Source organism: Vicugna pacos, chromosome 16 (genome assembly GCF_048564905.1).
Source record: "Vicugna pacos chromosome 16, VicPac4, whole genome shotgun sequence".
Classification (NCBI taxonomy): domain Eukaryota; kingdom Metazoa; phylum Chordata; class Mammalia; order Artiodactyla; family Camelidae; genus Vicugna; species Vicugna pacos.
This window is the reverse complement of record NC_133002.1, coordinates 2803685-2831542: the sequence shown is the minus strand read 5'-3', so window position 1 is coordinate 2831542 and position 27858 is coordinate 2803685. Positions and strand designations below refer to the sequence as shown.

At 33.6% G+C, this 27858-nt stretch overlaps 1 protein-coding gene across 1 annotated transcript; it reads right to left on the bottom strand.

Annotated features, from left to right (window-relative positions):
• Positions 1–1336: 1336 nt before the first annotated feature.
• RAD51C (RAD51 paralog C) lies at positions 1337–27858 on the bottom strand. The gene is made up of 9 exons (XM_006219100.4): positions 27672–27858; positions 25558–25816; positions 24793–24959; positions 23198–23331; positions 14949–15080; positions 10340–10406; positions 9563–9623; positions 4211–4271; positions 1337–2924 (listed from the first exon to the last, which is right to left on the bottom strand). The coding sequence occupies exons 1-9, from the start codon at positions 27787–27789 to the stop codon at positions 2808–2810; spliced, it is 1116 nt and encodes a 371-aa protein (XP_006219162.1). The 5' UTR covers positions 27790–27858; the 3' UTR covers positions 1337–2807.

Here is a 27858-nt window from a genome sequence, read left to right as displayed (position 1 = left end):
GAGGTTTCTAAGCAAAGTATTGAAGGAGTGGCTTGGCTCCTCCTGCCTGTTTACAGTAAAATGCAAAATAAGAAATATGAAGAAGAAATTGATAAACAAAAAGGAACCTGAACCTTAAGATTTGGAAAATTCTCAGCCTATCCATACTGCAAAAAAATTAGACAGCATGTTCTGAACAGAACATCAAGGGTGTGGCTGGACCATCAATCCATAAAAAGCTTATGGGATTATATCAGCAGAAATAATGCCAGTTTGAACTGAAGAGGACAGAGACAGGACAAAATGAAAGAAGGCTGACAGACTTCTTGGATTAGAGAGGACTGGATAAGAGCTATTTTTCTACAAACATGGGCTATCCTTCAAGAAGAGGGAAAAATGACCCTGAAGGACATTCAGACGTCTTCAGGGCCATTGCCTCATTTTCAACAGGCTAGATGGCCTCTGCCTCCCAGCAGTCTCAGGGGCAGAACCTCCACTTAGAGCTGCAGGGTAATGTCACTCCGGTAGGCCTGGAAGGCAGAGAATCAAACCATAAAGGATTAATAGCGAGGCTTAAGATCTAATGGAATTTGCTTTGCTAGGTTTTATTCTTGCTTGGGATCCATCACTCCTTTTTCCCTCCTGATTTCTCCCCTTTAGAATGAGAATGTCTATCCTACCATTGTCCCACCACTGTACTTTGGAAACACTTAACTTGTCTGATTTCTCAGGTTCACAGCTGGAGAAGAATTGAGCCTCAGAAAGAGTGTACCCAGACTCTCACCCACATCTGATTTAGAGGATATTTAAATGGGACTTTGTACTTTAGAGTTGATGTTGGAATGAGTTAAGAATTTTGGGCCACTTGGGATGGAATGAATGTACTTTGCATGTGAGAAGGACATGAATTTAGGGGAGTCAGGGGGAGAAGGCTATGAACTGAATTGTGTCCTCTCAAAATTCGTATGTTGAAGCCCTGCCTCCAATATGACTGTATTTGGAGATAGGGCTTTTAGGAGATAATTAATGTTAAATGAGGTTGTAAGGGTGGATTTCTCATAGGACTGGTGGCTTTGTAAGACACAGAAGGAAAAAAGATCTCTCCATACACATTCACTTAGGGAAGTCCTTGTGAGCACACAAGGCAGCTGTCTTCAAGCAAGGAAGACAGCCCTCACCAAAACCAGACCACGTTGGCACACTGCTCTCAGACTTCTAGCTTCTAATACCTCGAGAAAATTTTGTCGTTTAAGTTTATGGTATTTTGTTATTGCAGCCCAAGCAGACGATTTAAGTGTATATTATATTTATAACTAGAAAAATAAGTATCTTTTAAACAATAGCAACAACTCTGAAAGGCAATGATATGTAAATTTTATTTTAAAAGAGTTGCAAACAAAAAGAAATATACTTTGCTTTGTCTATATTCAGGGTCCTATAGTTCTTTTAAAGTACAGTGTTCAAATGCTTTATAAAATAAACTCCTACAGTATCTAATGTCTGGTAACACTAATATTTATCACTTAACAACCCCCTTACTCTCTTGATGTTATGATTTGAATAGACCTAATATAAAATGATAGGTAATTTTTTATACTGACGGCATTAATTATAATAAAAATATATGCCTTAAAGCCCTCAAAAATAAGATAGTTACAATTAGTCAGCCTATACTAGTCACTTGAAATTAGTCTTATATAATTAGGATGACCATACGCCTGATTTGCCTGGGACGGTCTTGATTTATGTCCATGTCCTGGTGTAACTGTTAGCAGTGCCTACTTTCACCCTTCAAAAAAGTCCTGGCAAACTATGATTTTGTCTATGTATAATCAATTACAGAAAAATTATATTATAAACATTTTATGAATTTAGTGTTCAGTCTGGTACAGGAAATAGCACCTGTCACTAAAATCTGGAAAATACGGTTGTCACAATATATAACATTAAATTACTTAAATAATTTTCTTCCACTGAGAGCGAAAGTAAATGTTGTAAACGAATTAAGAAATATTAAGAAGAATCAGGTACCAAACATTTTTAGATGATTTTGAAATCACCGAAGAATCAAAATTTTTAATTTATTCAAGCAGTGTTAAGATTATTCAAACAAAAATTCAGTACACCTAGAACTAGATCACACCATGCTTCAAAAATACAGAAATAAATGACTGTGAGCTTATCAGCCTGACTATTCTGGAAGATATACATTCCAGTCAATGTTTTACATGGGATAACAACTCCAAAGTCCTTCCTTTAACATTATAAAATGGTATTAAAAAAATAAACAAATGACTTAGATTTTAGGATTGGGGGTCACTAAAATCAGACTGGCCATTTAAAATTTGTATCCTACCCATATACTGAATGTAATGATACGCTGACTCATGGTGCTGGCTTTTCTTTATAATAGAAACAGGTCATTTTTAAGATTATCAAAGCTACACTTAAAGAGGAAGACATAATAGGAATGTGAAAGAAATGTTTTCTTCCTAGAAATGTCTAGGCAACTGGCAAAGAAAGGAGCGAAAAACAGTCTGAATCGTAAGCTCAGATTGGTCACATGAGATCAGCTTTCCACATCTGCAAAATATAATACCCATATCATCTCTACTGAATATTACTAAAAATGAAAACAGGGCAAAATATAACTGCAGAACACTGCTTTAGAAAAACTCAAAGAATCATATCTGTTAAGTATTTTTCCCATTCACTTAATATAGACCTGATTCATTCATGCCATAGTGTATTTATATTACAAAGTAACGAGTCGACTACCAGTATACATTGCATCTCTCATAGCATCAATATATATGTATACTTTGAGACTAGTCTTTGGATTCCTGTTCTTCCTCTGAGTCTCGTGACCTCTTCCGGGAATTCAATGAACCTTCTGTTTGCAATGAACATTCAGTAGCAACAACAGCATCTCGAAATCCCTGAGGCTGCAAGATGAAAAAAATACACAAGTATGCTTTAAGAACATCTAGAATAACAACTAGTCTTCCGAATATTTTAAGGTAATTGATAAAAGAACTACTTTATTCTTGAGATAGAAGTTATCGACCACTGTGAATAAAGAGGATAAACTTCACAGATAAGTGTCCAAGCCAGGGCTATACTAGAATATTTTATATATTCACTTATACATGCACATACATACACACAGAAATAACACTGTATTATAAAAATATTCTCTAAAAGTCAATCCTAACAAACTTTATGGTAGTTTTACTGGAGGAAGTGAAAGGAAGTAACATGTACTAATTATTTAGGTACTTTAGAAATTTATTTTCACAATACTCTAAAATAAAGTTTTTCAATTAGGATACTTTAAATGCACCTGAGCAGTGCAAAGAGTAAGTAGATAATTCAGTTTCAGAATCTCTGTTTTTGTCCTTAAAAAATGAGATCCAAGAATATATCTGATTCAATACTATTGATAAGTATGCATTATTTTAGCCAAAAATGTGCATTCTATGATGTACCATTGCTGGATATTTAACATTTTAAAGTGAGATATATTTCACTTATATGTGGAATCTAAAAAATACAACAAACTAGTGAATGTAACAAAAAAGAAACAGACTCATAGATATAGAAAACAAACTAGTGGTCACCAGTGGGGACCAGAAAGTAGGGAGGGGCAATAACGCGGTAGGGGATTAGGAGGAACAAACTATTTTGTATCAAAAATAAGCTACAAGGATATTCTGTATAACACAAGGAACATAGTAACTATTTTAAAATAACTTTAAATGAAGTATAACTTTTAAAAATTTTGAATCACTGTATTATATACCTGTAACTTATATTACACATCAACTATATTTCAATAAAAGAAAGAAAAAAGTGGGATATATTTGGTAGCTATGACAGAACTACAATATATACTGATCAGAATAAGTAATGTCAGTATTTTTTCTTTTCTGAAAACCTTTAACAACTTTTACTTTAAAAATCTTTAATATCCTGACATTACATATGGCATGGAACACACTACACTACAAATAAGTATTTCCTCTGTTCTTAAGAATAAATTTCAGTTCAATTGTAACTAGAGTATTCTGTATAGATACTACTATTTTGGGGATAATGTTCTAAGCATCAAAAGCTGTCGTCAAATATGCTTGCTGCCTATAGAAGTTAACAGAAGCAATTTGTAAATGTTCTCTTCAGATAATTACTGCCCACTAACACCAAAATCCCACTCTAATCAAATAATACTGACTGTGATTTGAAATAGTACTGTAGATTCCTTCTGGCTTGGTGATTTGTACAATGTTGCCAACCTGCTTAGAGAAAAAGAATAAATATACACAAACATATGATTTAATTAGCTCAGATGACTGATTTCATAATTTAAATTTATAGTTTTTAGTATAATTCTATTACTGTTCGCTAAGAACACAGAAGGCAAAGAAATATCAAAAATATTCCCTTCAAACAGTAGCTCTATGTATACATGTAACAATTGTTTATATAAGTGAAATTTTAAAACAACCTAAATATCCAATGATTGATTCGAATAAATTATTTTGTACATGACAAGATACTATTTACACTTAAGAAAATAAAGTAGAAGAAAATATTCAGTGAGATAGGGAAATAATATATGAAGTATATTATACTGTATGATCCCACATTTATGAGTTTTAGAAAAATTACTAGAAGACTATAATCAAAAAGTTGTTATTACAAGGTAAAGGTTGTTTTTTAATTTGGTTATCTAGATCTTTCAAACTCTATACAGTAATTGTGTATCTTTTGTGCATTATAATAGAAGTATTAAAGACAGTTTCCTGGTATATAAATGAGGAACACATACTCATACTATACTAATACAAATAAGATAGGAAGACACACTCTTTCAAAATGATTATGTTCAGAAAAATCACTGTCATGGCAGAACAAGGTCTGTTTAGGTAGGATTTTACTATGTACTCTACAAAGTAAATAATATAAAGCTGAAAGCTGAAAGTAGTTGAAAATTTTATTTTTATTAATAAAATTTTAGAATTTTATTATTCTAAGTTCGTATTAACTACACTCAATTACTGTAATAGCAACAAATACAGTTGATCCTTGAACAATGTCGGGGTTGGGGCACAGACTCCCATGCAGTCTAAAATCCAAGTACTCTGCTTCAAAACCAAAGAAATTGACAAAGGAGTCACCCAAGGGCAGGAAGCTGAAACAGTCTGGATAGAATAAGGACTCAAACTCTAGTTCTTGTGATCTCTAATCGAACACAAAAAACTTTTCCCCACATTTAAAGGTCTGTAAAATGAAAATATATATACTATATTTATTGAAAACAATCTGCCTATAAGTGGACTTGCATGGTTCAAACCCATGGTGTTCAAAGGCCAACTATATAAGCAAAAACCTCTAAGTGTCTCTTAAAAATTACTTTAAAAATGATATAACTTATTCACAATAGCCAAAAGGCAGAAGCAACACAAGCGTCTGACAGATGAATGGATAAACAAAATGTAGTCTATACATACCATGGAATATTATTCAGTCTTAGAAAAGAAAGAAATTAATGAACCTTGAAGACATTATGCTAAGTCAAATAAAGCCAGTCACAACAGGACCAATATCATATGATTCCACTTATAGGTGCCTAGAGTAGTCCAATACATAGAAACAGAAGGTAGAATGGTGGTTGCCAGAGGCCAATAGGAGGGGAGAACGGAGAGTTAGTATTTAATAAACATGGAGTTTCAATTTGGAAAGTTGTAAAAGTTCTGGAGATGGATGGTGGTGATGACTGCACAATAATATTAATGTACTTCATGCCATTGAATTGTATGCTTAAATGGTTATAATGGTAAATTTTATGTTATGTATAGTTTACCACAATTTTTTGAAACTGATATAACTGTACAAAACGCAGATTCTAACTTTAACTTAGGCAAAAATCATAGTCTCAAGAGTTAAAAGGGTCATTTATTTACATATAATATAATGAAGATTGGTTTTCAAAGATAATTCAACAAGGACACTTTGGTTTATGATCTCATAATTTGGAAATTGCCTCTCTCCTCAAGCACAATTCGTAAGAGGAGCAGAGACCATCATTCATTAACTTCTAGGCTGGTACTTTCAGAATGAAAATAGAAGAATCCAAAATGTCATATGCTCTATCATTGCAACTGTATACATAAATAAAATAACTGCTAAGTAATATGTAATATAAGGAACCTTATGTTGTGTTAGGGAGTGAGATCATAAATTTTTACAATGTTTTAGGGTTGATATTCTATTTTTAATGCAAAATAAAAAATAGTGGCATGCTGTTTTTAACCCACCTCACTAAAAAATCACATTCTCTTTTTGATTCAATAAAACAAAGATTAGCCAACCTTCTTAAAAATTAGTATCTAAGTCATCTCATATCACCGTATGTCCAAAGAGGTACCCAGTACATCCAACTTTTCTGAGAAAATTATTAAGAAGTAAATAAGCTTTTACGAAGCATTTACGTGTTTATTAAGAATACTAAAGTCAAATGGGCATTAAGTATTCAGATTGAAAATCTTCCTCAAATTTCTAGGTAAAAGTAAAATTTTATACTTCATGTCTGCATCTCGAAAGATCTTTTAAACAAGCTAAAGCAAAGAATCACTTGGCTCATGGCCCCAGTTGAGATGAAACTTAACATATGGCTGAACTACATAGTTTAGGTCAGGAAGAAACAAGACAGAAGCACAACTTGTGCTCTAAAGCTGAGCACACATGTGAAACACTGTGTGGGGGTGTTGATATATTACTCCACACTACCACCAGATCTTCTTGGCAGAGTGGTATAATTCTGAACAATCTTGGCCTCATCATGAATATGCAAACTGAAAGAAAACTCACATGGTATACAGGACAGAGACAAAAGTATTCCTTTTAATAACTGTTGGAATGTTATTCCATTATTAGTCAAAGGGTAAAAATCAGGTGTTTCTGGTGAAGGATTGGGCCTGGGGCATGAGACGCGACACTTAAGTTCGATTCTCATTATAAATTTGGCTAGTCAAGGTTTTTAGTTTTCTGCTCAAACTAGAAGTGTGCATTTTTATAACTATTTTCCTCCCGTGTGAATTTCTATTTCAATCCTTTCAAGATAAACTAAATTTTAAAATGCATATAAGATTTCATGCAACTTTAATAAATTAAAGACATCTGGTTTCAAACAATGAAGAACAAAACTATGTTGATTCTATTAAATGAGGTCAGCTTTTTCTGATTACAATAAAGTGCACATTACTTATCATATATCCACAGCCTGGGAGAAAAAGCAGTTTGGAGAAAAAGATTTTTACCTAAAAAGAAGGCTAAGGGCTGTATCTTTAGATTGGCTGGCAATCAATGCAATAATATAATTATATTCTAGAAACAGCAATTATAGGAGAAAAGGAATCGACTCTAGCTATAAAATGTGGGTATTACTACCTACTTCACAGAGTTATTTGGAAAACAAAATGAAATTATAAACATATACACAGACAGCACTTAGCACAATAAGCATGGTTAATAAATATTCAAAAATGGTAGCTGTTGTTTCCTACTTAATCTTTCTGGGCCTTGGTCTTCTCACAGTTAATGTTAATAGGTATAGATATGTCAAAGAGTTACTGAAAGACTCACAGATGTGGAGAACACATTAGTGGTTACCAGTGGCGGGAGGGGAGAGGAGAGGGGCAATGTAGGAACAGGGAATTAAGAGGTACAAACTATTATGTATAAAATAAGCTACATATTGTACATACTGTACAACACAGAGAAGATGCCAATATTTCATAGTAAATGGAGCATAACCTTTAAAAATTGTGAATCACTATATTGTACACCTAACATATAATATTGTACACCAACTATACTTTAATTTTTAAAAAGGGGATTGAAGGGATTATACAAAACATTGTATATAAGGTGTTAAAATGTTGTATATAAGGTGCCCAGATAAGTATGTAGCACAAGCAAGCACTCTCTAAAATGGTAGTATGGGATACAGAAAAAATTTTACACGATGGTAGACTTCCCCTAAATCTATCTATTCAATGTCAATGTTCTACACTACTAATTTCTTGGGAAGGTTTAGTGAGAAGCTGAAGTCATAAAATGATTAACTCTCAAAAAAAGTAAGCATGATTTTCTGATCTCATGGGTACCTAGCCAATGCAAACTTCTAGAATCTGAGAAAGAAGGTAAACTTCTCCTTCTGATGAGTGTGTTAAAAGATGAAAGGAACATCTTTCTCAGCTCCTACTATTTTTATGTTTCAGATGTATTCTATTAGTGATAATAGTAGAATAATAGTGAAAGACCACTACTGTATCCTAGCTCTAGAGGAATTTCTAACAACATTTAAATAGTACAATGCACTTTACAGAAAACCTAAATCTGGGAAAATAAAAGCAAGATGTTCAAAAGACTCTCATCTGGAGAACTGATACCAAATCTTTACAATAGGGTTTGTTGCTGAGAAAAGAACTGCTTTTGTGAATCTAGTATATAATGACATTTACAAAACTAGAGGCATAGGAGTCATTTGCAAAGTACTATGTATTATGTGGGGAAAAAAATTACCTGAGGTCTTTGGAAATGTCATCTTTAAAAGAGACACAAACTGCATGAACTAGTTACAAAAGATACAAGTGTAAACAGTTCCATTATGAGCTCAGGATCAGCAAACTCTAACTTGGTCAGGTATGATTCTTTTCAGTTTGTCCAAGGATGAAGAAATGCAGATAAAGAAACAGATGCTATCTTTGACCAGACCCAATATGTATTTAAGCAATCCTTTTTTCCATCTTTGTACACGTGCTGTCTCAGTTTTCCCATTTCCCCATTTTTGGAGCATTTCCAAAGCAAGTTCTTTAGGTTATACCAATTAATTTCAAAGCAGAGAGGCTGGCATAAATCTGACATTTCTAGAAATGTAGAATAAAAGACTCCACAGCTTACAACCGCCTGTTTTAAAGAAAATGAAAGCTGATTTGTTCACATACTCAGCAACTTTAGAAATACAAAGGTTTCACGCTGCCATAATTTTATTTTAAAGAACAATACTTGTGAAAGGCAAGTAAGTAACTGGGTAATAAAAGCGTAATAGGAAAATATAAAAGAAAACAAAAGAAAACACAATTTCATACAAGAAATATATTAAGAAACTAAGAAAAACCATCCTATTTTCCACATCAATTAGTCCTAAAGCTAACCTCAAAAGCTTCCCGTTTGTCCTGATTTTACTTTCCTTTCAGTCCCTTCCAGAACACAGAGTACCCACCTCCCTCTACATGGCTAATAGATGGTACTTGATTTCAAAGAGCTTTAGAAGGTAGCACTGTGGCCACCTACTCATTTCAGGTGCACCCCATCATTTAAATATTCCAAAGAATTTCCTATGTAGCTAAATGTGCAGTATAACAAGAAGTTTCTATGTTTGCTCTAGGCAATGAAGGTAACAGTAGCTTTATTTTATGGGCACTGTAGGTTTCATCCACTGGACTAGCTCTGAGAAACTGATGAGTGTTCAGTGTAATTAACCCAATACTCAGAATTATTAACTTGTTTCCATACCGACCTTTGCTTTTGGTCCCAATGAAAGATTAGCCGTATTGTAGCAGCATGTCCCCAACTTTCCCCTGAGGGAAAAAGAACACGATAACTAACTAGGTTATAAGTCTCTCAGAATACCTCTGACCAAATACAGTTTTACTTAACATAATAAAAGTTTATTTGGTTTAAAAAAAACTGGTACACGGGTAACATCCTGAGATTAGTAGACTTTTTACCAATCTGTGGAAATACTGCAGATCATTATCATTAACCTCTATTTGCTTTAGAAAACTTAATAGTTTCAGTCAACATATTTGTTGACTTCCTTATCATCAAGCTTACTAACATGTTTCTGACCACTAGAAGAAAAGCAAAAACTCAGTTAGAATATTCTCAGATTTTAGTAGAAATAAACCTTGAAGCACTGTGTTCTAACAAAACCACGAGTAAGGTTAGGAACAGAGTCATAAGTCTATTCACTAGTGTGATTTGTATTTAAATGGATTCGCCCTTCCTCCTGCCTAAGACTGTGCACTTCCTGAGGGCAAGACTCATCTTACGAATATTTATATGCTAAGGACCTGACACAAGAGTTGCCAGAGTGTAGATGCTCAATGAGTGTTAAATAACTGAAAGGATGAGTCAGTATCTAAGCGCACTGTGCTCCATGCTAAGATTTACCAGTGAACATGACAGATACGGTCTCTGCTTTCATGGAGCTTACAGTCCTCAACAAGTATCAAATGAAAGAGATAGAAAAAAATGTATTTAACTAAAGATGTTTATCTGATTAAATGCCTACCCAATGCAGGAACCAGCAAAGCCTGATTTCTATCAATCTTTGTTGTCATCTGATTGGTTAAAATTACCTACAAAAACAAAATGTGAGAAAATTAGGTGAGTCTCCCTCTAAAATTATCAAGTAAACAGTCCTGGGATTTTAGTATTCTGAATATACTCTAATTTAAAGAGAGACTTATTTAGGTAATAAAAACTTTTCTGATAAATTTTTTAAGTTTACCCATAAAAATGAGTAAAACTATCTGAAAACATGATTCTACTGAATATAAAACATTTTTAAAAGATAAGAACAAAGACGCTCTTACTGTAAAAATCAATGAAGAAAAATATAGTAGATAATACATAAAGATTTAAAGAGACTGTGTAAAAACTTCATAACTGGGAGCATTGGAAACATGGGAGTCTGCATTCTTTATTCAAGGGAATATAAAATCTTTAATAAATAACTCAAAGTCTACATTTCTACGAGAGAGACAAATACAGTATTACCATTTGTGATTATATAGAAAAAAAAAGAAACGGAGGTAAAGAATTATGAGAAGAGACCTGAAATTATATAGAGAGCACAGTAGAAGAACTGGAAAAAAATAAAACCCAGTTAACAGATTCAAATTATGACTATGCCAATCTGCTGGTAATAGAGATACAGGTGTTGCCTTACTCAAAGATGGCCCTCAAGGCTAAACACATTGCTAATTCTTTTGGATTAAATACAGGCCTACAGAAAAGATTCCATGTTTAGAAAGAAAATAATTTTAAAGTAAAGAAAAAGAAAGTGTTTAAGGCTGACTTAACATAGTAAAAGTCAGATTATCTGGCATCTTCTCATCCAAAATTCTCCACCAACGGTTATTTAAAATATTCTTCCCTCCAGAAATAAGACGGATACTACTACAAGCTGAAACTGATAAAGAACGTCTAAGAAAAGCAATGAGAAAAGATACCTACTCTGAAAAGTCATCAATTCCTTAAGAAAACTGAGAAAGAAAACGCTGTTTGGCTGTTCCCAATGCAGAGGTCAACACCCTAAAATTTGTTTTTATCTACAAAGGAGAAACCTGTGACCCATCTAGATTTCAATTAGGCTCAAACTGGATGACACAACTTTCTTCTAGTTCCTCTACCCTTAAGTGCCACAGTGGTTTCCCATCTGTTACCTTCCTCCAGGCATCTTAGAACAAGCTAAGCAGGAATTTAAATTGGTAATTAACTGAACTATATGTCTAACTGGCATCCCCAATACATTGAATAATGCTCTTTGCTATACATACTATCAAGTGCTTAATCCTAGTAACTGCGATATTTATTTACACCAACACTTTTTGGCTAAAAGTGCCCTATCCAGTAAAGCAGCCATCAGCCACATACAGCTTCTTAAAACAAAATTAATTAAAAACTAAAAATTCAGTTCCTCTGCAGCATTAGCCATATTCCAAGTGTTCAAGAGCCATGTAAACTACTACATCAGACTGAGCATTTTTATCTTTGCAGAAAGTTCTATAACACAATATTGGTTTAGTTTATCTATTACACACCTTGAGGAAACTGTAAATAGATGTGCTGTGCTGGCTTACCAGCTGTTCAACATCCCAAATTCAGAATTTGCTGTGTTAGTAGATATTTATAAAATAATTACACTATTGCAAAAAATGTTGGGTTTAACATGATATAAACAAAAATTATTGCATGATTACTCCAAGCTCCGAAAGAATGAGTCTTAAAATAGTGAAGTAATAATCATTTTGAAATTATGAACTTCACTGCTTTCAAAATACTTCTGCTACCCAAATGTCCTTCGATGGGTGAATGGGTAATCAAGATGTGGTATATCAATACAATGCAAAATTATTCAGTCATAAAAAGAACATGGGTACATGCTACAACATGGATGAATCTTAAAAACATTATCCTAAGTGAAAGAAGTCAGATATAAAAGACCACATAGTGTGATTCTATTTATATAAAATATCCAAAAAAGACAGATCCATAGAGACAGAAAGCAGACTAGTGGTTGTTAGCAGGTGAAGGGAGAGTGCAATGGGAAATGATGGTTAATGGGTAAGGGATGACTTTGGGGATGATGGAAATGGTCTAAAATTAGGTAGCAGTAATGGCTGCACAACTCTGAATATACTCAAAAGCACTGACTTGTACACTTTAAACTGGGAATATGGATTAAAGTGCTGTATCAATATTAAATGTCCTAAATTTGATAACTATACTGTGGACTGTGGATACATATGAGAATATTCTTGTCCTAAGGAAACACACACTGAAATATTATCAGGTAAAAGAATATGATGTGTGCAATCATTGTTAAATGGTTCAGAAAAATATATACATAAACTGTGTGTGTGTGTGTGTGTGTGTGTGCGCGCGTGTGCATGTGTGCGTGTATAGAGAGAGAGCAGGGAGAAGGAATGAGTGATAAAGTAAATCTTGGGAAAGGTTATATGGGAGTTCTTATAGTACTCAAATTAACAAAATAAATACAATTTTATCTTTTTCTAACTGAATTAAAAAAAAATAAATACAATTTTATCTTTTTCTAACTGAATTAAAAAAAAAAGAATTCCCATTCATTGCTGTAGAGAACATACTTTGGAATATACTTTCTGAAGGTAATTTGATAATATATAACAAAAGGTTTAAAAATAGAGACATCCCTTTGGCTTAATACTTTCAGAAGTAACTGGACACATGGACTAAGAAGCACAAATAAAGTTGCTGACTGCTATGCTGTACATGGTGAAAACCTGGAGACAACTTTAAAGACAATCAATAGAGAGAGAGGTGGTTAAAAAACTATGTTACAATCATACAACAGAGTACTATGCAGCTATTAGGTTGAGGTAGACATAAACTAGTATGTATGGGAAGATGTTCATACATTAAGTGAAAAACAAAAAAACCGCTTTGCACAACAGCATGCATAATAAGATCTCACTTAAAAATGTTTATGTATGCATAGAATAAGCTTGGAAAAATATATATACCAAACTCAACAAATGATCATCTCTGGGATATAGATAATATGATTGCTTACTTTCTACAGTTTTGATTGCTTAGAACTTTTTTTTATAGCAAGCATATATAACTTAATATTGTAAAATGCACTTAATATCAAAAGTGATACATGCTTCTCTACATGCTAATTGGGAAATTAAAAATCAAGCAAAGAAGAATTTATAAGTAAGAGGAGAAACTATGACCTCAACCTTTAAAATCCTCTCTCTAGAAGTAGCCACTGTAAATGTTTTGGTCCTTTCAGATCTTTCTATTCATATATATAAGTATAATTACACATATATAACTTTTACTTTCCTCAAAAGTGGGATCACACTAAACATACAGTTATGCAACTTGAATTTTTTCACCTAATCGTGTATCTGGATATATCTTGTTTCATGTTAGTATGTGTATATTTACATTGCTCTCCTTAAACATTGCATAGTATTCCATGTTGTTGTTTAGATTACTTTTTTAATCAGAAAAGATGAAGCTATTTCTATTAAAACCAAACAAAAACCTAAGAAACTATGCAACCCACTAGCCTTGAGTGCCCCCTACTGGGGGCTCTTCATTGATATTAACAGAATGCTAAATTGCCAATAAATAGCAAGAAATAATTTTAAAATGGGGCACTACACTTTTCAGCACACGGCAAAAAAAAAAAAATCTAAAAACTCAAAAGAGAAAATTTATGTTTTGAAATGATTTTATCGAGGAATTTTTTACTTACTAATGATGTGTGTGTGTGCTAAGGACTCTGTAATCAGGGTAAAGACAAGATCAGTTTGACCTTCTCCCATCTCCCTCTCACACAAGTATTTTTCTTTTTATTGATTTATAATCATTTTACAATGTTGTGTCAAATTCCAGTGTAGAGCACAATTTTTCAGTCTTACATGAACATATATATATTCATTGAGACATTTTTTTTCTGAGCTATCATAGATCTTGTGTATATTTCCCTGTGCTATACAGTATAATCTTGTTTATCTATTCTACAATTTTGAAATCCCATCAGACAAGTATTTTTGTTTCAGTGGTGAGATGAGGTTGCAGAGTGGGAAGTGATGCAAATAGACAGTAAAAAAAAATTTTTACCTCACTCTTTTTTATCTCTTTACTTCTGAGCTTACCTTTACCTCTCACCTCACATTACAAATCTAGAAGAGTTAGCTCCACCTCCAAACACCTAGGTTAGTTACATTATGCAATTTTTCTAACCATCTGAGTCTGTGATTACACTCTATGTAATAATCAAAGACTCAAGAATAAAAGAAAAATGGGGATGCTGGAAGAGTTTACCTGAAAAACATGAAGTATGTTACAAAGAAAACACTGCAACTACCAAAAGTGGTATTATCTTATCAAAGTCCATTTTTATAATATGGCATCTTGATTATGCTTTTTTTTTTCCAGGAAAACTGATATACAACACTTATGACTGGAATTAACTTTTTTATACAAACCAAAGCAAAACTACATTCAAAACTGTGAGTCTATATTTGCTTTAGGCAAATTCTCTTTCTGCTGTTTCTAGACATTAACATTTTATATAATCTTGATTTTATAATAAAATTCTCCTGACTAATAATACTTACAGCTAATCTGTGATTATTTGCAAGGCTGATCAGTTGCTGGGCTAGGCCATTCAGTAATCGAGTACGAAGGGATAGGTCATCTAGGTCATGACGAAAAGGAAAAGCAATACCATCCACTATCACTAATCGAACCTAAATACAGAAAAGATAATGATATTAGGTTTGGTATTTAAAATAATAAATGGCAGCCAAAAAGCAGAGTCCATTACAGGAATAAAAAACCTTAAAATCCAGAGTTCTTACCTTGTAATAACCTATAATGAAAAAAATACGAAAAAGAATATGTTTATACATATGTATGTATGAATCACTATGCTGTACACCAGAAACTAACATGTTGTAAATCAACTATACTTCAACACCAAAAAAAAAAAATTCAGGGTTCTATTTCCAACTCTTCAAAAGCTTTATTTTGGAGAGTAATTAAATCTGTTTAACGCTTTCTGCACTAATCACCAAAAGTTAAAATATATTTTGGTTTGATAAGCTATCACCTTAAAAAAGTAATTTGACAAAAAGAAAAAGGAACAATTACAATCTTCCTATAGTGTGCCAATACACCCAGTTTTTACAGAGGTGCTTTACGTTGAGGAAAAGCTCTTCTGGAGTTGCAGTAAAATCAATTTCTCAATTAAACGTCAATTTTATCTCCCTGGTTCTTTTTACATTAAAAAAAAAACCTCTCAAATATTAACCTATAAAACTTTCTTCAAAAACTTAATTCTTTTTTCTTCTTAATTTAAAATATACCATAGGGCAACTAATCATTACAGAATCTATTATAACTAGAATTCAGCATGAGGCAGGTTTGTCTTGAATTCCAATCAAGAAGGTTTACTTATAGATGATAAACATTTTCAAGACGGTTTTGTTTGTAATATAGCCCAAATAATGGCTCCTATGGTGAAGTTAAGAGTAATATATAAACCTAAGATCCAAGAACAAACAGAAACTGGAAACTAACCCAAATATAAACAAACAAACTACACGATTGTATTTTTCTACCTAATTAAGACTAGGTTAAAGAAAAAGCTTTCGTGAGACAAAGCCATTTTTACATCTTTTCACTCTTTCATTCACCAGATATTTACTGACACATACTATATGCATCTAACAACAGAGCCCTAGAATATATAAAGCAAAAACTGATAAAATTAAAGGACGAAGACAGTTCTACAATAATAATTGGCAATTTCAATACCCCATATTCAATGATAGGCAAAATTGGACAAAAGATAAACAAGGAAAGAGAAGGCTTACCAACATTATAAATCAACTAAAACTAGCAAATAAATATATAGAACACTCTACTCAACAACAGCAGAATACACATTCTTCTCAAATGCACATGGAAAATCCTCCTGGACAGACTAGACGTTATGTCACAAAATAAGTCTCAATAAATTTATAAAGATGGAACCATACAAATTATCTTCTCTGACCAGAATCGAATAAAATTAGAAACCAAAAGCAGAAGGACACTTGAAAAATTCACAAATATGTGGAAATTAAACAACACATTCTTAAATAAACAATGAGCCAAAGAACTCCCAAAGGAAATTAGAAAATACTTAAAGTTGAACGAATGTGAAAAAATACACCAAAATTTATGGATACAGTGAAAGTAGTACTCAGAAGGAAATATACAGCTCTAAACAGCTATATTAAAAAAAGAAACAAAAAAGATCTCAAACCAATAACCTAAACTTCTACCTTAAAAAACTAGGAAAAGAACAAACTTAATTCAAATAATGTAGAAAGAAGCAATTAAAAAAAAGTGGAAATAAATATAGACAAGAAAGAAACAGTTGAGGAAATCACTGAAATCAAAAGTTTATTCTTTGAAAAGATCAACAAAATTGACAATCCTTTAAATTGAGAAAAAGAGAGAAGACTCAAATCACTCAAATCAGGAACGAAAGTAGGGACATTACTCCCAACCTTATATAAATAAAAAAACTCAAAGAGAAGATATTGAACATCTGTACACCCCAAAATTAGATAACCCACATGAAATGGACAAATTCACCAAACGACACAAAACTACCAAAACAGACTGAGGAAGAAATAGAAAATCTGAATGAAACAAGAGATTGGATCAGTAATCAAAAGCCTTCTAACAAAGAAGAGACCAGGATCAGTTGGCTTCACTGGTGAATTCTATGAAATGTTCGAAGATTTCACACCAATCCTTCTCAAACTATTCCAAAAAGTACAGAAGGGAACTTCCTAACTCATTCTATGAAGCCAGTATGACACTGATATCAAAGTCAGACAAAAACATCACCAGCAAAGAAAACTACAGACCAATTTCAGATGTAAAAATCCTCAACAAAATACTAGCAAACTAAATCCTGTAGTATATTTAAAAAAATTATATTACCATGATCATGCAGGTTTTATTCTAGGATAGCAAGGTGGTTCAATATGAAAATCAATCAATGATTAAACGTACCAGATTAACAGAATGATGGGGAAAAAGAGCCACATGATCTTCTCAATTGATTCAGAAAAAGCATTTGACAAAATCCAACATCTTTCATGATAAAAAATTATCAATAAATTAGGAATAAAAGAGAGCTTCCTCAACTTGATAAAGAGTCCACAGCTAATATCATTAAGTTAGTTTTCATAATTTGTAGTTTTATGTTTTATAAAGTCATCAAAAACACTGACTGAGGGAATACTGAACCATTGCTCCTAGGGGAAATACAGGGCCAAGTTTCTGTGAGCTTCTGATCACATTTTTGTCAACTGATCAATATACAACCATATCTTATGTGTATTTCTACCTAAAAACATTTAATATATAATGTTGATCCATTAACACTGAAGTTGTCGCCAACATGGTAAGTCATGCATGAACAATGCTTATCTAACATATGTATTTTCTCCATAAAGTACATCACACCCTTCTTCTGTTGAGGAACAACAGATAGCACTTCAGCACTGCTTGAGGTATATGTTAAACAGTGGAAGTATCAATAAAATGCAAAAAAAGATGGCATTTAATCAACCATATAGAAGACACTGCCTCACAGTATGAATTGAAACAAGGTAGCAGAGAATCACCTTGTTCAATCTCAGCTAGGAACATGTGTGTTAGGAGACTCAAATTTTATGCCACTTAACTTGTTCATTACTATGTACTGAATTAACGTCTCCACAAAATTCGTATGTTGAAGACCTAACCAAGTACAATATAATTGTACATGAAGACAGGGCCTCTAAGGAAGTAAGGTCAAATGTGGTCAAAAGGGCAGGGCCCTGATAAGACAGGATTCAAGTCCTTAAAAGGAAAGGTACCAGAGAGCTCACTCTCTTGCTCTGCTATGTGAGGATACTGCAAGAAGGTGGCCTTCTGGAATCCACAAAGAGCCCTTGCCAGAAACAGAATCAGCTGTAACCTTAATCTTGGACATCTAGCCACCAGAACTGTGAGAAACCAAATTTTTGCTGTTAAAGCCAAACAATCTAAGATATTTTTATGATGGCAGCCTGAGCTGCCCAATACATCTATAAATGACTGTGAAAACACTGGGGGTATTGTTTTGGGATTACGAATAAATTTTAGCAAGTAGTTAAATTCACATTTATAGAATCTGCAAGTAGTGAAGATAAACTGTTCTTAATGCTGATAGACTGAAAGCTTTCCCCCAAGATCAGGAACAAGACAAGAATGCCTGATTTTATTACTGTTTTTCAACATTACACTAGAAGTTGTAGCTAGAGCAATTAGTTAATAAAAAGAAATAAAAGGCATTCAAACAGGAAAGTAAGATATAAAAATCTCTATTCATAGATGACATAATCTTATATATAAAAAATCCTGAAGAATCCACAAAAAACTACTAAACCTAATGAACAAATTCAGCAAAGTTGAAATATCCAAAATCAACTTACAAAAATCAGTTGCATTTCTTTTCCTTTTTGAGGAAGAGAAGGAGGAGGAGGTAATTAGGTTTATTTTAATGGTGGTACTAGGGATTGAACCCAGGACTTTGTGCATGCTAGGCACATACTCTACCACTGAGCTATACCCTCCCCCCATCAGTTGTATTTCTATCCCTAGCAATAAATAATCCAAAAATGAAATTTAAAAAAATTCCATTTACAATACCATCAAAAAGAATACTTAGGAATACTTGTATACTAAAAGCTACAAAACACTGTTGAAAGAAATTAAAGAAGACCTAGATAAATAAAAATATCATATGTTCATAGATTAGAAGACTTAATATTAAAATAGCAATATACTCAAGAAATTAAAGAAGACCTAGATAAATAAAGATATCATATGTTCATAGATTAGAAGACTTAATATTAAAATAGCAATATACTCAATCTACAGATTCATTGTACTTTCTGTTAAAAGTCCCCACTACATTTCTGCAGAAGTGGACAAATCTCCATTCACATGGATCAAATTCATATGGAATTGCAAGGAGTCTTGAATAGCCTAAACAATTTTGAAAAGAAACAACAAAGTTGGAGGACGCATATGTCCCAATTTTGAAACATACTAAGAAGCTACAGTAATCAAAACAGTGTGATATTGGCATAAAAATAGATACATACATCAATAGAAGAGAGTCCAAAAATTAACCCACACATTTATGGCCAACTGATTTTCAACAAGGATGCCGAGCCCATTCAATGGGGAAAGAATTGTCTTATCAATACGTAGTGCTGGGACAACTTGATATCTATACGCAAAAGAATGAAGGAGGACACTTATCTCAACCTATGTATGAAAATTAACTCAAAATGGATCAAAATCCCAAATAAAAGAGTTAAAGCTATTAAACTTAATGGGGTTCAGGACATGCTATCCCCAAATATGGTACTTTGGCATACTGTAATATGATAAGCTAAAGGAGTTTGAGAAAATGGTTGAAGCAGGAAAGGTCACTTAATTTCCCTCCCTTGCTCTTCTTCCCTGAAAGCAGGAGATAAATCTCTGGTGAGAAAGGTACTCTCCCTGTCCTAGAAGGAAGGGAGACCTTCCTTATCACCAGAGACAGGGAATTGAGGGCTGAGAAGGCTGCATAAACAAACCTTCTTAAACTAATCCCTATCTTCCAAATTACTGTAGTTCTTCGTAATTGTCCACCTCTAGCCCCAAACTCTGTCTCATTAATTCCTTACAAACATATTGTTTCTTTGTCTAAAAGGTAAAAGCTTTCTGCACTGCTTACTTCTTCAGGTCTTCATTTTCTTGTACATTTCTTGTACAAGGCTCCCATATACATGTAAAACTTCAATAAAATGTATGTGCTTGTCTCCCATTATGCTGTCTTCAACAGTTCAATTTTCAGACTCAGTCAGCAATCCTAAAACGGTCAAGGAAAACTTTTTTCTCCCCTATAAACTCTCAAGAGTAAATTTTCATGATTGTGGATTTGGCAATGGATTCTTACATATGACACCAAAAACACAAGCAACAACCAATAGATAAACTGGACTTCATCAAAATTTAAAACTTTTGTGCATCAAAGGAAACTATCAAGAAAGAGAAAAGAAAATCCACAGGATGGAGAAAAGGTACTTATAAGAAAACAAATGACTTTTTGGAAGGATAAATGGGCCCATAGGAGAACAGATGGGAGATCTGATAGTTCTGTGACAATGTCTATCTTGGTGAAAGTACCATGTAAACTTGAGAAGAATGTGTATTCTCCTGTTGCTGGATAAAGTAGTCTATAGATATCCACTACATCCAGTTGATTGATTGTGTTCAACTATGTCGTTCTGGATCGGTCCATTTCTGATACAGAAGTGTCGAAGTCTCCATATAAGTGAATTTGTCTATTTCTCCTTGCAGTTCTATCAGTTTTTATCTCATGTAGTTTGATGCTGTGTTGTCAGGCACATACAAGTTAAGGACTGTTATGTCTCCTTGGAGGAATAATGTAATGTTCCTCTTTATCTCTGATAACTTTTCTTGGTCTAAAGTCTGCTCTCTGAAGTAAATATAGCTACTCCCACTTTATTTTGATGAAGTGTTAGCATAGTATATCTTTCTCCAATCATCTGCCTTTAATCTACGTGTATCTTTATACTTAAAGGGGTTTCTTGCAGACATCTAGTTAGGTCTCGTTTTTGATCCACTGGTATGACCTTTTTGAAAGGCAATTTATGTTAAAGAAAATATTATTCTGACACTTGTTAAAATAGTAAGGAAGATTTTACCCAAGAATATTGCAATAGGGATACTGCAATAGGGGAAAGAGATCAAGCTCAATCCCAGATACAGCAAGGACAAGAGGGGATTTATAGCTAAAGAGCAGTATGAGGGTGTCGAACAGAAAATTACTAAGAGGAAACACCAAAAGTAGGACTCTTGCTAAAGGCAGGCCAAAGACATATATACATCAAAGGTGGGGAATGAAGAACTTGAGATATCAAGGGTGATCAGATGTCAAGGGTAGGGGATTCTCTCTAAACTAACTTAGCAGGATTCCTTGCTCTTGTACACTCATATTCTTAGCAACATTCACAACAATGAACTGGGCTGCTTAGGCCAAAGATAGGATGTGGGTCAAGGTAAAGGCCTATTTAAAAAGAGGGCTCACAGGAGGCTAATTAAAGTTGGGTCAAGGAGAGTCTTTGTCATGTGAAATGTTTATCAAAATTAAAGATGCACATACTTTTTAATATCACAACTCTAATACTTAGAATTTATCCCATGAATATACTCACAAATGTACCCCAAGATCTATGTGTAAGGATTATTTCCAAACAATTGTTAATAATAGCATCTCAAAGTCCACCAATAGAGGATTGCTTAAAGGTACCTACTCCCCCATTCATTTTTATTGTGGTAAAATGCACATAACATAAAATGTACCATCTAAATCATTTTTAAGTGTACAGTTCAGTGGTATTAAATACATTCATAATGTTGTGCTACCAGTTCCAGAACACTTTTTTCTTTCTTTCTTTTCTTTCCCTTTCTCTCTTTCTTAATTGGAGGTACTGGGGATTAAACCCAGGACCTCCTGAGGGTTCAATCCCCAGGATCTTAATTAAAAAAAAAAAAAAAACCCAGAACACTTTTCATCTCATAAAACCAAAACTCTATACCCATTAGACAATAACTCCCCACTCTCCTCTTCCCCCAGGCCCTGGCAACCACCACTCTACTTTCTGTAAGTCTGACTACTCTTGATATCTTACATCAGTAGAATCATATAGTATGACCTTTTTTGTGACTGGCTTATTTTACTTCACATAATGTCCTCAAGATTCATCCATGTTGTAGCTTATGTCAGAATTTCTTTCTTTTTTAAGGCTGAATAATATTCCACTGTATGTATATACCACATTTGCTTATCTGTTCATCCATCAATGGACATGTGGGTTACTTCCACATTTTAGCTATTGTGAATAATGCTGCTATGAGTAAGAGTGTACAAGTATCTCTTCAAGATCCTGCTTTCAATTCTTTTGGGTATAAACCCAAAAGTGGAATTGCTGGATCATATGGTAATTCAATTTTCAATTTTTTGAAACTGCCATACTGTTTTCTATAGTGACTGTACCATTTTACATTCCCACCAATGGTGAAAAGTACCTTCTTAAAATAACATGCAGCTGAAAAAAGAATGAGATCTAAACATATGTGCTGATACAGAAAAATATGCAAAACACTAAGCCAATATGGAAGGTGCAGAATATTACAGAATATTCCTATTAAAAAATATTAAGAATGGGGAGATATAGCAATATACATAAAACTTTTTTGAAGGGGGCAGGTATACCTCAGTGGTAGAGTGCATGCCTAGCATGCACAAGGTTCTGGGTTCAATCCCCAATACCTCCATCAAAAGGTAAATAAAAACCTAATTACCCCCCAACCAAAAAAATTTTTTTTAATTGTTTTTTGAGAAGACAGACAAGAAACTATTAATAATGAGAGTGATCAACTTTGAAAAGAGGAGGCAGTAGCAAAGAGAAGTTTTATTTTTTATTTTATACCTTTTTATACAGTTTGTTAGATAGGAGCTACTCCACCATTACTCAATCAAGAGGTAGAATCTCTTTCATTATTACTTTAATTTCCTACTTTGGATATAAAACATATATATGTATATATACATACATATATACATAAAATACATGTAAATATAAATAAATTGTAGAACAAGGAAGAGATTTTCTCAATTGGTTTATACTACTGTACTATTTACTTGCTAATCAAACATGTCCAAAGATGCTTAGTCACATTTCAGTAGTTTGGGCCATACCTTTGGGTGTTCTGAAAGGAAGTCTGGAAGGAGATAAACTTGTGCCAGTAACTCTGTGTAGTCATGACAACGAAAATAATATATATGGGAAAGAATATTTTCAAGAGTGAAATCCTGCAAAGCTTCTGGGTGCTCTGAAATAAACAACAAAACAATTTTAAACAATCTTAAAATAACAAGCTTTACCTGTTTTGATATATTGGTGATTGTAGAAAAACAATACTTTTGAACAGCAAAATGTTTCACTGTGAATAACAAATCTCTTTTTAATTGAAAGATGATAAAATTGTAGCAAAATTACTATAAACTATCATAACTTCTGACCTCTTGTTTTCACCTTTCCCACTGATTCCTTATATACTGGGCTACCTAGAAGTAGTTTATACATGTTTACAACTAGATTTTTAATGCCTGCCTTTTCATATTTCCAGTTATCAGCTTCCATTAAATACAAGTAACATAATGGAATTTCTCTTTCTTGTTTTTCTCATAGGACTCCAAACTAAGAATTAAAAAGGAAAAATGTTCAAAAGAAGCATATTCTTCCTTTAAATGCCATAGTATACTTTGATATTTATGTAGGAACAATGATATAAAATTAAATTCCCTCCTTAGATTGGATTTTTTTAAATAATCAGATTGATTTTGTACATATTTCAGAGAGAAACCATTTAAAAATCATTGCATTTTAAAATGCACTTGTTTTAAAATTAAAATATCAAGAAATTAAATTTCAGAAAACATTGCCTAACACACATATACATTTTAGAAGTTCAATTTTAATCAAAAAATAACAGCTTAATCACACACCAATCATTAAAAACTCTCTATTCCAAAGCTACATCCACAATATCTACAATATGATCTTAAGACACTATTACAAATTACACCTGTGACATGGGTAGTTTGAGGGACTTTCAGTAGGTATATTGGTTCCTAGTTAAAAAGGACAACAAATACTCCAATGAAAATCAAAATATATAGCTGATTATATTTATTTAAAGGGAATACAAACATGTTATGAAAAGCCTTATACTTTTTTAAAAACTTCTAGAGAAAAGAATAAAGACCGTACACCTGAAAAATAAAGCAAAAACTTCCCAACACTTTAACAATAAACACAGTCATGAAGTCAATTACATACTACTCAGAGCCACATAAGGTCAATCAGCCTAATGTTCCAAACATTTCTAGACATGATTTTTTCAAAGTCATCCTTGGTTTTTGGAAAAATAAGTATGAAAGTCAATATACACTGAATGCATTGAGACAACATTTACTTATATTAAGGTGTCCAACATTAGCTTACACCTGGCAACTCAGATCATAATAATTTTGAAGTCATTCATTGAAATACACAAAGGTTTCGCTCCAGAGCTCTTTCAGTAAGAAGTGAGGGCCTTAAAAGGGGAAGAAAAGGCCAGTCCAGACTGTGGCATTTCTCATTTTGTAAGAGAAGTATGAGAGTAGTATGACTAGTACACTGTTAAATCATCAAGCTTCACATTCCAAATGGTCTGCTGCTAAGGCTGAGACAGATAGAAATGCAAATTACTTTTACTATACAGAAAAAGGAGGTGCACTTGCTAACTTACCTTCTGCCATCTGTGTTCCTGCTATAAGCTGTAGATGCTGAATACAGGCAGTAGCAAGGTCTACCACTCTATCAACCATAAAACTTCCCTCTGTATCAATAAAAACTGCTTCACCTTCCACTCCTCCAAAACATTCTGGTATCTGCACATCTATTGCCAACTGCATACTATCAAAATAAGTGAAATGACCAAATCATTATCATGATCATCAAAGACAGTGTTTTTCCAACTCCAGATCACCACTCATTAGATACCACTAAATGTTTTATAGGCACAAATATAATCTCCAAAGCAACAGAGATAGCTAACTCTCCGTGCATCCAAAGATGTGAATCAATTGATGCTTCGATTAGGGGGAGGGTGTACCTCTAAAACCAAGGTTAAGGACTTTTCAGTGGTTTTTAGGGTTCTGGGAATGGAACCTTTTCTTATTATACATAAATCTAATTTCAAACTTTTGACTTTAAAATGTATCCTTAAGAATTATTTCTATAATAAAGTAGAAGACTGCCTGTTTACCCTACTGGCCACACTATACTGTTGCAAAAGAAACATTTTTTAATATCAAAATAATTGTATCAATTTATCAAGATGGGGTGCTGAAGTAAGGCAAAGGGTAAGTTGATTTGTTTGATGTACACATACACACAAAATTAAGAACACATACATGCCTTTTTTGGTCTCCTAACTGTATACCCACAACACAATACTACTTACATAAAATGTTATTAAGCCTATTCTTAAGAGAGGAACATTTTATTTTACCATAATTGTGTTTTTCCAACACCTGGTGCACCACAAATCTCTGTTGTTTTGGTTAAGGGTATTCCACCCCCAAGAATATTATCTAATGCTGAACAGAAGGTAATTATGAAGTTCTGGGTATGCTCCTGCTCAAGAAGTTCCAGTGCTGTATACTTCTTGCCTGACTCAGCTGTACCAGGATATCTCGTTTTATTTGTGAGACATTCTCTTCTTATAATTTGCAGAGTTTCCAAGGCTTCCTCTTTAGATATTCCAACTTCTGAAAGTAAGAAACAAAAACAAAAACAAAAACACCAGATTTTAGAGATTTAAAATGGTTTAATATGCTATTGGACTGTGTTCATTAATTTTAATTTTCAAATAACAAGAGTGATGCCAAGAATAGCGAAACATAAAAATGTAACATTCGATTAACTATTTATCAAGTTAATAAAGGCATTAATAAAGGCATTAACCTATGGTTTCTTAGTGTTCACATACTTAAGATTTATCTATTACCTCAGAAACAATTCAGAAACCTAAACCTCTAGAGCATTTCTGAGTAACTAGAAGAGAATCTCAGGAGGTAGAAATGAAACTGTAGTTTTTTTTCTTTTGGTCCTTTTACTAATTCTTTGGTCTTTTTACTATCTCTTTTGGTCTTACAAAACCGTAATTAACTTGCAATCATAAAGTATACAGATTGTTTTTTGAAAAAGAATGAAAATGGCCTCTTTAACTGCCTAAAACAAAATGCAACTTTAAGGAGTACATTTGCTTCTATTACTCATAATGAAACTTTTGATGAATACAATGGAATGAAAAACTCATGGATCATTCCAAAGTATTTAATGAGAATAGTTATTTGATGCACAAATATTTTAAACAATACACTTATGCTTCCTCAACTACATAATTACATTACTATCTGACAATATGGCCTGAGAAGCAAATTACAAAACAAGCTGCCTATGGAGAAAACAACGGTGAGGATAATATGAGTTTGGTATATCAGTGCTTGACTTGGTAAGGATATGAACTATAAATCTGGAGACAACAATGGTGCTGAGGAAATGAAAATCCCATTCAATTTAAGAGCCCTAACTCTGGAGTCAGATTACTTAGGTTTGTCAATCCTGCCTGCACCACTTACTCTGTAGTCACTATGCATGGGCAAGTTACTTTTTCATGCCTCAGACTCTTCTGTAAAATGAGAATGAAACAATACATGTAAAAACCTTGGTAGAAAAGGCCATCCAAAATGCTCAATAATTAACTATTATTATTATTCAGATTCTCTCATTTTTTGTAAAACCAACTTGTTGAAAGAAGAGCCCTTTGAACTTGGGGGATACAGCCTTTGTTTTAAGACTTAAAACAGTTAACCTTAGGTCTGTAACATTTGTTCTTGAGTGAGAGTTGAAACCTTATTTTCCACTGTTAAGGGCAATGACTTAACTCTCTTCTATGTTAATAACACAGTACGGCATACTGTAGTGTAATGTGCACAAGTGAGAGTGACCGCAGACAGCTTCATTTTTGTATGCCTCAGGAAGCAGTGGCTCCCACCAACATATAATCTATAATGTTCTGGCATGTAAGGTTTGGGGTTTTTCAGTGAATTGCATTAAGAGAAGCGATGTCTTCTTTTCTACTGGTCTCTCCAGGTTCTGGGGATTCTACTCCCTTTTACACTCTTAATTTATCTAAGCCTATCACGAATCCTGCGTTCCTTAAATTTAATCCCCGCCCCTTGGGTTTTGGAACAGCAAAAATTAGCCTGCCTGGATTCCAATACTGGCTCCAGAACTTCCTAACCCACCCATAATTCAGTTACTTAACTTCCCCAAATATCAGTTCCTTCATCTATATACTGGACATAATCCACGAAAGACGGTTCTTTGAGCATAGATGAAATAATCCTCAGAGCTTTCAGCAGGCACTGGCAGAGAAAGTAATTTGTGAAAGTTTTCAAGACCATAGTTTTCTAACCCACGCTTAAGTGGAGCAGCTGTTTCACGTTGTAAACGCGGCTGTGGGCGGCAGCAGAATCTGAAGCCTTAAGTCAGGAGAACGGAGATGAAGGCGGCACAGTCGGCGGCCAGAGCGCCTCAGCTTGCGTCGGGAGTCGTTACCTTTGCTGAGCTCGGAAGGTTTCACCTCTAGGAGTTCCTCAGCAGTCTGGAAACCTGCAGACACCAGCTTCACCCGCACAGACGGGGACAAAGGAAAACTCACTAAATCCCGCTGCATTTCAAAGGCAAACACCTACGCGCGCAGCAGCGGAGACCCAAAGTCGCCAAAGCCCGCGCGCCAGCGCCG